At 37.8% G+C, this 12,777-nt stretch overlaps 1 protein-coding gene across 6 annotated transcripts in view; it reads right to left on the bottom strand.

The window, feature by feature from the left end:
* Nucleotides 1–12,777, bottom strand: part of nrxn2a (neurexin 2a) — a 173,955-nt gene that overhangs the window by 98,093 nt on the left and 63,085 nt on the right. For all 6 annotated transcript variants that reach the window (XM_028032454.1, XM_028032456.1, XM_028032453.1 and 3 more), the window contains one exon: nucleotides 10,246–10,407. In XM_028032454.1, the coding sequence (XP_027888255.1) occupies nucleotides 10,246–10,407 (162 nt within the window). The remainder of the gene's footprint in view (nucleotides 1–10,245; nucleotides 10,408–12,777) is intronic.

The raw sequence follows: 12,777 nt of genomic DNA on the forward strand, positions 1-12,777 counted from the left end.
GTTGTTCTCCTAGCAAGGCCTGTTCAGATTGATCAACAGAATTACCAAATATTTTGTCACTTCAGAGAAAACTCCTTCACTGTCGCCATGTGCTTTACACCTAAATGTTTTGAATTGTACTTGGTGATGCAAGGAATAAATGCAGCTGTTTTGCCACCCAAACTTCTTTCATCTCTATTGAAGGTCTGTAGCTATTGCAGAAAATTGGTGACCTCTATGTGCACCTCAGCATCTGCTCACCCCACTCAATGGTTTGATGTGGCCAACCACTTTGTGGCTGAGTTGCTGTTGATCCTGATAACTTCCACTTTAGTATAGTAGCCAACTGTTGAATAAAAACTACTTATAAATGTTCACAACTGGACTAATTGCACAGGTGGGTCACTTATCTAGAGTGACCCATCTTTTCACAACTATTTCCTTCTGTCGGCATGGCAAGGTGCAAGATTTTATATACCTGTGGCCATTGGGGTGACTGGAAATCCTGAATGTAATGATCTGATTGGATGAGCTGGCAACTTTGGGAATATGGTGTATATAAATTTTCTGGTAAAAAATGTGACATTTAGCAATAAAAAGAATGCTTACATGTCCCCTTTTTAAATACATAAATGGTTTTGAAGTCTGAGTCTAGGGCCTCCTGCTTTAAACCATTGTTCTGTTAAACCCCGTCACACTATTGCACATAGGCTTTGTGTTTCCATGGGTTGAAGAGACACACGGCTTTAAGTAAATAACATTCAGCAAATAACAGCAAATAACATCACCTTCCTACACATTTGATACTGTAGTACATGAAACGTGATCTCCAGCTAAGCCAGGCAGCCACTGATTTTTTTCAAAATGTGGAAAAATGTAGTCACATTATGCATGTATATTCTGGGCCCTTTAATATATTCTGTCAGTATTTTGTGATGAAAGGTTTAAAGTGTACATGATGTTACAGCAAAAGGACTAAATTACTTTTCCTCTTCTATTATCATCTCATTTTACTTTTTGTCTCATTTCCAAATGTATAATGCTGTCTATGCAACAGGACACAGTGAACTTTGTTTTTTATCTGTGGACATTATGTAAAACCCATTTTCAGATATGGCAACATACATGGCAAGATAAGAAGCTGTCTTTTGATGAGTACTTTGTGAAAGTGCATATCATAGAAATTTAAAGGAGATAATTTAGCAAACAAATTTGTTAGCAAAAGGAATTTACTGATTTTCACAATAATTTAACACCTTTCAGTGAGAGTCTTTAGGTGCTTGTTAATTGGCCTCAGCTACTCAAAGACATAGGAATCAAATCTAAAAAAGAAAAAGCGGATAAACAGTTTATAAAATGTAATTAATTCAGGCCCACAAGCAAAAACAATCTCAAATCAGATGAAGGTCAGGAGAATAGATTCATCCATGTATTCACACCTTCTTGGTCCTTCTTGGTTTCAGCTTGTGGGAAGCTGGAACTGGCTGTCTGTGGGCAACACTCAGGACATGACGCCAATGCAACACAAGGCCAACAACGAGATACACAAAATGACGATGCACACTCATTCTGGCTCATTATGTCAATTTTCTTTTAATCAGTCAACCTAATGTGTTTTTGTACTGTGGGAGAAGCCTGGAGTACCAACAGAAAAGCCATATAGGTGTAGGGAGAACAAACATCCCAAACAAATACCTGCAAAGCACAGATTTGAACTTGCAACCTGCTAGTAGAAAAGTAACAAAACTAATACAAAGTTAACATTAAATATGACATAAAACTACTAAAATAAAGAGTAAACAGCAGCTTAAAGGAGTATATCACTTTAAACTCATGTGTCCTAATTTCTTATATAAAGAGAAAAGCAGAGTCATTTCTTCAACAACAAATTTAAAGTCCCTCAGCACTGTATTTTATTTCTAGTGCAGTTACTATGCCCATGGTTTGTTTGTGTTTTGGGAACAACAAATATAGTTTTGCTATAAATTTTTTTTCAAAGGAATTATGCAGCTAAAACCTTTCCAGACTTTGACACAAACTTTATTAAATGCATTCAAATTTTGTTTGTTAACCAACACAACACGGTGCATAGACGCAAAGTGGAAAGAAAAGACTACATTGTTTTAAATTATTTTTCAAAATACAAAGTTGCAGGACAGTTTTGGAGTGGAGAGATTCAGATTAAGATTCAGAATGGCCCAATCAAAGTCCAGATCCAAAGGAGGAACTGTGGCTAGGGTGGAAATTTGCTTCAAGTCCTTCCCCTTCACATTTATGTGATTTGTTGCATAAAATCCCACGAAAAGACACCAAATTTTATGTTTGTAACATGACTAAATGTAAAAAAGGGGCATTCTGGGGAGTGAATATTTTTCTACAAGGTCATTTTTGACTGACTGGAATACAAAACAATCTAAATCAATCAACCTTGATCCGATACCAGAAGTTGATGCATACATTGAAAGAATGCCCGTGGGTTTCTTTATGTTACTTTGTTTTTTTTGGCTTCCACTCTGGCTTCATCAATATTCACAAGACACAGCAACCCTTGTCTCATTTTGTATCAGTTGTAAGTCGCCCCACTGTTATCTGCCACCTCACTCTACCACCAGCCGCCGCCTGAGGTGACACACCACACTGCACACAGGACTAACAGCAGAGCCTGGAGCCTGTGTAAGCCAATATCACACTTTACACTGCCTCGGTGTGACTAATTAGACGGTGAAATCAGATGCTGAAACTGACCGTTGAGAAATGAATGAAACGGGCAAACTCTAAAAGGGGAATCCAGTCAAGACGGCCATTTTTACAAAGAGCAAACAACGTGTTAGAAGGCACAGATGGCCACGAAAAAGAGGAGCTATGACCTCTGCAGAACTATTATAAAAGCCAAAGGACAATACAGTGAGTGGAATCCTGTTTCACAGATTCAGATGCTTACTGTGTGTTAGTTGGATTATAGAGTATCCCAAAACACAAGAATAAAGCTCCTTTAGAGTCATCCGACAAAGCAGCTATGTCATTACTGCTCAAGCTGTGAAGAGTAACATCACTTTGAAAATGACCCTCTCCGCTGCTCACAACTGTCTTCATGACTAAATTGGGTCCCATCTTTGAAGTGGTAAAATACAGGAACCTAATGAACTAGTGTGGAATATCCCCCGGGTGCGCGCAACAAACTCTCGACTTCAAAGACAAACCTGCCTTTCCTTGTTTGTCGTTGTAGTTGTGACCTTCATGTGAAAGTCGCCATTATTTTCCTCACACCTGATGATCCCGATGGCCTGCCGAGCTCCATTCACATCTGTTATTGTGCAACGTCTGGAGAGATTAGTCATGGCGCATACTCTCTAGATTCAGTGAAATAAGACTCCTTAAATAGATGTGGTGCTTACACAATAAATATTTTCCTCGCTGCAGGTTTTTCTCTCTTCTCGTGGATTAAGATTAATATCTTGTCTGAACTACGTCCACTCTGCTCCTCTCGTTTATCACCGACCTCAGGACCTTTGGCCCGGTCAGACATGTCTCTGCGCCAGGCGGCGGGACTGTCTGGAGAGCTGATCCCATTTCATCACCTCTGCTTCTCCCACAACTCCCACAATTTAGGATTTCTGAGATATGTCAGCCCATCTTCCTGACTATCTCTCTCCTTCCTGCCATATTGCTCCCGCTGCATGCCTACAGTACATCTGTGTGATTATCCACAGCAGTAGTAGGTCTAAACACCACCAACAGCCACACCGCCCACAGAGCGGAGGTTGGAGCATTGGCAGTGATGCTGGAACAATAACCTGTCCATAAATAACATCTCGTTTTCATTTCGCTGCATACAGATGGCAAAGTAATTATGTAAACACTGAATTGAAAGCCTTTCTACAGATGTGCTTTAAAATGTCCATCTTACATACTTTAATAAGAAATTATTCTAATTCAATTGTTCAAAGAATCCATTTGGATTTAGCTGACTGGATATATACAGTACATGTATGGGAATAAAGTCAGCTAGAACCAAGTGGCTGCATTTATATGCTGCTTGTGATTACTGACTTGTTTTTAGCTGTGCGGCTGAGGCCCTTCTTCTGTTCTCCTTTAAAAGTACTCTTAATTAAATGTTTCTATGTTCAACTTTGTGTTTTTTTAGATTATGTTATTATTAGACCTATTGCTGCCATTAAATGTTTGTGTTCCCTATGCTTCCCTCTACCGTAGAAGGTACTCCAGAGTCGATGCTTCAACGTTTCACTGTGTAATTTTTCTGGATTAACCCATTGATAGAGCTATCGTGACTAGAACGTTTGAGTGTCCCATAGAAAGTACCCCAGTCTCAGTACTTCTTTGTTTAGCTATTGTTTTTTTTCTTCTTCCTAGTATTTCAATTACAGGTATTTTCTTACCTATAGTTTGTTTATTGTAGTCCAAATTAGTTGATGAGTTTGTTAACTTTAACTTTTCCCAGTTGGTTGGTTTCTTTTCAAAACTCCAAGCAAACCAAAATCCGTCACTACAAACCATGCAAACATTTTTCTGGCTGTTTATTCGTCAATTGTGTCAAAGGCCAAAGTAGAAAATGTAAATACAGGAATCAGATGTTAGCAATAAACACTGAGATTTGAAATGTATTACTGTTGTGGTTCTGGTTACTATTTCAGGAAAAGACTATCTGAGAAGCACAATGAAGGATTTTGAGAAGACAGGTTGCAAGATGGATAGGCCTTTATGCTTTTTGAAAAGAATATATGTTATTACTTAGTTTACTCTAATGCATCCCACAATGCAGTGCAAACCTGGCTATGGAAAGGTGTTTGGAACAAGAATCCAGCATACAGCTTTACTGAATTGCGATTGGCTCATATACACATTATCTGCTTCAAGGTTTGCTTGGAACTGTACCAAGACCACTTTTTTCCATTTTGGTCTCTTGTTTTGGTCTGCACAAAAGAGTGATTTCTATGTTCACGTCTGCTCATCATTGACTCCACCAAGAAGGGAAACAAACCTGAATTCATTTTAAACAAATTAAACTCCTCAGGTGTTTAAGCAACCTGAAAGGTTTCCTCTCTTGTCACCTAATGAGAAAGTTTCTCATCTTCTTCTCAGTTTGGAAGTAACAAGTGTGTTCACAAAAGCCATTAAGTGTTCAAGTTCGGACTGAGGTTAGTTGTGTGTTTGATACACTAACTTGTAAACCAACAGATCACTAAAACAAGTATATGGAGCTTTAAAACATCAGTACAAATCACTATACATGACTAGTGGATGCTTTAGGCCACAATTTAGGCTATTTCAATTAAAAATAGATTCAATATGTCACCTTTTCTTAGTCTTTCCTTTTCCTCTGTCCAAAATGTGGACTTTCATGTTTTCAAAGGAGCAATCCTTATCCAAGTTTTGCAGGTTCATACCTGAGGAGCATTTCTGTATTGTACCTTGATGTATAGATGTAGACTCTTAACATCAATGATATAAATTCACATATTCGCTTTATATTTATTTGAATGTCTCATCTGTTGTCTCAGACTGTTTTTGTTTCTGAAAGCCATCAGAATTTTGTTTTTAAAGGTAAAACATTTATAAGATGCCAGATACGGGCAGAACAGCATTGCCATCTGTTTAAAAGCAGTATGTTACATGAGTTTCAGATGACTTACATGATGACCAAGAGGGTTAATAACTTTCTTTCAATATGCTAATTACCTCATGAGGGCCTAAATACTGAGAAAATAGAATTGCCTTGCAAATTAGAGCAAAAATCTTCTGGAACAGACACATTAAGCTCGGGTTATACAACATGAAGTTTTTGCCCAAATTTACCCCTGATTCCCAGTCAGACAAATTGGCGCCAGTCTGCACAAGTTGTGGACTGTTGGCAGGGTGAGTCAGAATGAAAATCTTAGTGTGAGTTGGGGTGAAAACTGGAGCCTGCACATGTCTGAGGAGAACCCGCTGACCTCAGTCGAAGTCAAACAAACATGTTTTAGTTTGTTCAGACTGTTCTGGATGCAACAATATGCTCATAACCACAAATCGCCACCGAGGATAATACAAACTTCAAACTGCTCCTTCAAACCTTAGCCCTTGCTAGAGTCCCCATGAGTTTTACGGGCTCAGCTGACTTTAGTTGGCTTCATAAATCCTGTAGTTTGTGAACCCTGACCAGGTCCAGTCGATAAGTATGTGATCCTCAGTCTATCAGTCTTAAAATAAAAACCAGTGTGTTAACACCTATTTTTTTCAAAAATTTGTGAAGACAGTGAAACTCGCACAGTGTGTCCCAAACTTCGGTCAGGAGTAGCATGTTCAGCAGCTGAGAATAGATCTGAGAAAAGGAATCTATACTAAAGGTGTTGATCCTTCTCAGGTAGCAAACATGTTTGTTCAGTGTTAAAAGCAGCAATACTTATTTCAAGTACAAACATGATCAAGATGATAAACAGTGACCCAATTAAAATGTCTAAACAATGTTAGAACAAAAAAGGACTGGTTCTCTGTCCTTGCTTAAAAGCAAACACATTTCTGCTTTCACATTTGGCTTCAATCTGTAGTCTTCCACTATTTATTTAAAATTCTTTCATCTGTGCTTTTCAGGTCAATGAACAGCACCCGAGAGTGAGGTGATTATCTAGTCATTAAAGTCTAATGTGTTGTGGAACCATGAATGTGAACAACATTTGTAAACTATAATTGAAATGATCAAACTCTAGTTTCTGTCTTTGCATTTTATTAACCAGATCATATTGCAGATTAAAGCGTGTACATGTAAACTGTTGAGGCTGAAAATAACTTTATGACTGCTGGCCACTACTGCAATTCTCAATAATGATGAGAAAATGGTTGATGATGTGGTTACAGAAGCAACTCCACAAGTTATGATACTCACAATCTATTTAGAAGATGTAAAAGACACCATCAAGACAGTCTTTGAATATTTAATTGGGCAAACTGAACAAAAGGTTGTTGGTGTGTGTATTGCTAGTATGAAGATGTTTGTTTGAATAAAATGGTTGTGTTTTATTGTGTGGGTTGCAAGTGTTGGCTTCATCATATCAGGAAAACTTGAATTTCAATGTTGATATTGATTACATTTAACTCACATCTTCCTGATTCTTTTCCATCATCACAAGACCCTTCCACTTTAGTATCTCAGTCCCTATATACACCATTATGTCACATCAAAAGCAGTTAAAGTTCCTCCAGCTGGTCAAATATAATAATGACTTGCAGAGTTTCCAGGAACGTTTAATTTGACCACCCAAGGTCTTGAAGACTGACACACTTTTTATTGACTTATTTATTTCTTTGCCGAACTGCTAAGTGGTCGGGATAAGAACCAGTGACTTTGTCTGAAGAGCTTCTTTTAACAAAGTTTTGTTGAGCAGAAATAGTAAAGACAGTTTTGTCTTCTGTGAACTATGATTAAAAGTGCAGGTCTCCCCGCCAAAGTATTATAGGCCTGGTGGGCCGCCTGGGGTTTCAATAATTTGAATGATCCTGTATATGACACCTTCAGAAATTTAACTTGAGCTAACACTGTTATTTACCTAAGTAAAACCCTTTTTTATTACAATTTCTAAAAAGTTCAAATCTGTGAAAATACGTTGAAAAGGTTAACATAATTTTATGAGTTTTTCTTCCTTTTTTGATTCCTTGTTTAGAGAATGCATTTTCTCTATCTGGCCTCCTGAAACTGCAGACATTATGAAAATATGAAAATATTTAGTTTAGCTAAAAATATTTAGCTATGAAAATATTTAGTTACTGTACCCATCCGACTGAAAATAGATATATTCATGTGCCCGAAAGATTTCATACACACCTTTTTTTATTTCAACTTTTCCACTTCCCCATTACAGACATGTCTTTTTATATGATACATGATTTCATGATTGCACAATTTGGCCGGCTGTATAAACCCTAAGAAATTACAGAAAAAATAACTGCCAAGCATTTGCGTTCATGCATAATGAAACAGCAGCTGGTTAAACTTCCTTCCAACCTGCCACTGCTGTTACTGCATGTAGCCTAATCAGGTTATTTCCACTCTATTTGCCTTGTGCATTTTATGTATCCTATGTCTGAATGATGTGTCTGTTCTATTCCTGGTGCACTCTCTGATGCATCCCCTGCAGCTGGATTTAATAGGGATTGGGAGCAGAGTTTAACAGCAATTTATATAATGAAATAATTCATTTATCTATGACGTTAAAGGCTGAGAGAAGTCAACTTATTTGTAGATGGGCACTGACCCTAATAAAACGATGGTCATAACTCATCATTGTTTCCTAAAGAATAAGGCAGATTGTTAAGATTCTTTTAGAAAACCAACATTTGCTGCTTTTTCTAGGTTACACAAAAACACCAGGTTTTATCTTTTAGGTGCTTTCTTTTCAGTGCCTTCAAGATGCCCTTGTTAGACAATATACCTGCCAATACATGTCACAGTCCTTTAAATATCATTAGTTATAAACCTGTCTTTTATTTTAGTAGAATTAAAAGACAATAAGGATAGAACCTTATTTGTAACATCTGCTTCTGATATTGTATCTACAGGGATACTTTGATAACAATCTTGGCGTCTGTTTTAGTCTAAATAATGTGGACTATTTAAATCAGTTCTCTCCTATTGATTGTTTAAAGTAATGTGTCTCTTGCGTTACCCAAAAGCGCCCAACATGATCGGACCGAAGTCCAACTCTTGTGATTTCGGGATGTTCATTTTCACACACACCTTCCAAGATCCACATTTCAAATCTTAAGCACATTTTAATATCAGACAAAGATACCCAAGTCCGTGACACATGTCTTCAAAGAGTTACAAAGCATTTTTTAAGTCTTTGGTATTTCACTGAACTGCAGTGAGAACTATTAAATGAAAATATAGAACATTGGGGAACCTTCTGAGACGTGGCCTCAAAATAATCATTTATTTATTATCATTATTATATTATTTTGAAGCCAAAATTACCATATTACAAAATAGGAGTGTAAGTATTCCACATGCAGACGGCCACAAAAGAGACTCAGAACAACTATAGTGCTGCATGCCTCACTTTCCTCAGTTAAGATCAGGGTTCCTGGTTCAACAATACAAAAGAAGCTGAGCAAATTGGCATCCTGGTAGAGTCCCAAGGTTAAAATAACACAAAGGCCAGGGTAACATTTGCCCAAAAACCAACTTGATGATTCTTAAGATTTTTAATATATTATTCAGTGGAATAATGAGACAAACATGGAACTTTTCATGAGTAGTGAGTCTGTTTACATCCAGCATAAATCCTTCCACATCATTTCAGATAAAGAACATCACGAGCACTGTCACGGTGGTGGTTGTCTTGCACTGCTTTGCAGGACCTGCATGATTTACCATAATTGATGGGTCCTTGAATTATGCTGTCCACCACAAAATTGTACAGGAGAAGATCCAGCAATCAGTTTCTTGGCTTGAAATTAAGTACATTTTGGGTCCTGCAATATGACAATGATCTGAAGCCTACCAACAAATCTACCTGTGAGAGACTCAAAATCTTAATAAAATAATAAAGTAAAAGATTAAATCCAATTAAAATGACTTCAAAAAGGCATCCTCCTATGGTGATGAGTGAATACCTTTCTGCAAAGAAGAATAAGCTAAAATTCCTCCACGGACATGTTAAAGACTCATTGATAGTTAACTCTTGATGGCAGCTGTTGCCCCCGAGGGTGGGACAAACAGTCTTTGTGTTTAATGGGGAAAGACTTTTTCACATATAACCAGGTTAGTTTGGTTGGCCTACACCCCCCAAAAAATAGTTAAATTGAAAGATGCAGCTTGTACTTACTCAGATCATATTTTATTATTATTCAGATTGTATATTAGAAATGTGTGGGATGGCAGCACTGTATGCTACTTCTCATGCAAAGTGCATGATCTGATCTTCTAGATAATCAATGTGACAAGTGTAGGCTGGAGTGAAAATGCTTCAGAAAAAATAGTGGAAGTAGTGATGAGGAGTGAGTTTGGTCCTGTGTGTCAGGAGCGAACATGAGATAGCATTGTTTCTCATGTATATTAGTTTAACATTCTCAAAGGGTTTCCCAGAGGAATCCATAAGTGCACAGTGCTGCCTCTCAACTGAAAGCTTCTCCTTCAAATACCCTACAGCAGCGGCATCAGTACAAACATAAGAGAAGCTTTTTCAATACACTCTGCTCCAGGGTGGGGCGTTGTTATCAAGGGAGGTTCAGATAATATTTGCAGGCCACAGCGAGAGGTCAAGTAGTACTCACATCCTTCAGACAGCCCATGAAGTTGTTGCTGACCGGGGAGCCAGGCAGGTCGGCTGTGTTCAGGCTTCCCCCGATGTAGAAGAGATCATCAGAGCCCAGCATGGTGTAGTTCTCCTGGGTGTAGCCAGTGGTGGTGAGGATCCCGTCCACTAAGATCGTCACCTACAAAACCAGGCAGAGATTATGAGCCTAAACAGAAAGAACTGGCCTAATTATTTCACGCCTCATTTCTTGATTCTGGTTGAGCTCGCCTTAATGTTGGCACTTGGAGGCAATTACAAGAACAGCTTTAAAGAGTTCACTAATCTCAGCTGATCCCCGTTTCTGATATGTGAGCCGGATGGCAGAGGAGTCAATGCGCCATAAATTTTCCTTCAGCTCCAAAGTGATCAGAATGCCACAGTTTGCTCAATTAATTTGAGATGAAAGATACCAGGAAGCCGCAGAACCTGTGCTTCATCATAAACAAGACAAGATCATTTCCATATCAGTTTCATCACTACCTAGAGAAGGAAACAAAACGGCTGAACGGGGCTGTGGAGGTAAAAGCGATGTGCTTGTTGCCATGACAATAAGCCTACACTTAAGACAGAATCTTGCACTGATGTAAAAGCTCCCACTTAACAGTAATATTCCAAAACAATTTCCATTTCTTTGTCTCAATTTTCAACCAAATGTAATATTCTTTTGTAAAATGTGTGTCAGGTGAAAAATGGAAATGACCACTGTAACAATCTTGTGAAATCTCTCTCTCTTTTTTGCTAATGGTTGAGGTTATTCAACATCATTTCATAAATCTTGAGTGCGAAAATGTCACACAAGAAATGTGTGCTAAAATCAGTCTAGTAAATTGTGTCGAAGAGGTAAAGATGCGAATAAACTGGATTAGTTGTACATAATTTACAGACATTTTGGTGCCCTAAAGACTAAAGATTTTTTTCCCCTTTTCTCTAAATATTTCATATAGACTGCAATAATGTTATTTACCTAAAACAGAAATTATTGTTATATTTTATTTATGTTTGGCACTGGTGATATTTCTTATAATACTGTTCCATATGGGACAAAGGTAGAACAAAAGAGGCATTTTCCGTCTAACCATCTCAGATGTAAACATGGAGTTTCCAAAACTCTACCTGGAATGTAGCTGGAACTGTGTGCTTTGGTCTCATCGCAATAAGATTAGACCTTTTGACAATAAGCACTTCTGGTAGATTTGGTGTGAGACAAAAGACGAACTTGTGCAAAACACACAGGAGATGAGATCCATGATATTGTTGGCCTGTTTCTGGGGACCTTGTTAGACAGCAAAACTCTTTGAAATACCAGAAGATTTAAAAAACAATGTGTTGGTCTTTGCTAGTGAAGTGAAAATGTGTCACTGGTGGGTCTTGCAGATGGATAATGATCCACAACATATGGCCAAATCCACACAGACATGGTGACCCTTTCTCACTCTTTAAAAACTAAACGCTGCAGAAAAGCTGCGAGATGACATGAGAGAGAAAACAGAACTTTAGTTAATGTAGTTAAATTGTATATAGAGGAATGGTGAAAAATAAAAAACAACAACATTATATAAAAATTGTAAGTGGTGTCATGTTGGTCAGAGAGGTCATAAGAATTGTATAAAAAAATGTTTATCAAATTATAGGTTGTTTGCTCAAATTATAGGTTGGATTTTTGTTTTCTTAATTTTCAGCATAATATTATGCTCCTGCAAAAAAAAAGAAACCTCAATTCTTTAGCAAATCTTTACTAGTAGTGCCAACATTTGTAAATAGTAAATGTAGAAATAGTTCTGAATAAATTATAATCAAGCAACCAAAGGTTCAGTAAGTGTAAAAAAAAACACTTGATCACTAGGGGTTAACATTTTACCTAAATTTATGCGATGCTTGTGTAGGTCATGTGAAAACTAGACAATAGACAAAAGGAAGACCTGGGACGGCATGCTCGGCTTTAACCTCTATCGGATAAAAGTCTTTCTTCATTCAACATCCAATATTGATTTGTGTCCATCTAAGTCTTCGGAAAGTCGTTGGCTTGGACAGCAGACAATGAAAAGGCTTCAAATTGATGACACGAAACATTAGGAACCTTTAGAAAAACAGGCTTTCATGGCTACAAACTGATTGATGGTGCTCTCCTTTTCTCTTGATAATGATAACCACTGTGTGGCATGAAATTACACCATGTGCATCACACAGATAGTACCTGAACTGGTCTGAATATCTGGGGTATGGGATCAATGCATTTAGAGAGACATGTAGAACTGGGTCATGATTAATTTAAGACACACAGCCACGGCTACGCTTCAGTATTTGGGTGGCAACAACTTGAAACTGACCTCTCATGGAGAATTTCATTGGGTATGCTGTGTGGAGTGAGCAGAGTTCCACCCAAACAGAAAAAATAAGGTTAAGGATGAACCAAGCCCTGCTCACCCATGACTGAAACACACTGCCAATCAGAAAAAAGGTAAAGAAAGTAATAGGAGAAATTCTAGCCTCAAAAGCACCACCAGATCTA

This window comes from Xiphophorus couchianus, chromosome 11 (genome assembly GCF_001444195.1).
Source record: "Xiphophorus couchianus chromosome 11, X_couchianus-1.0, whole genome shotgun sequence".
Classification (NCBI taxonomy): Eukaryota; Metazoa; Chordata; class Actinopteri; order Cyprinodontiformes; family Poeciliidae; genus Xiphophorus; species Xiphophorus couchianus.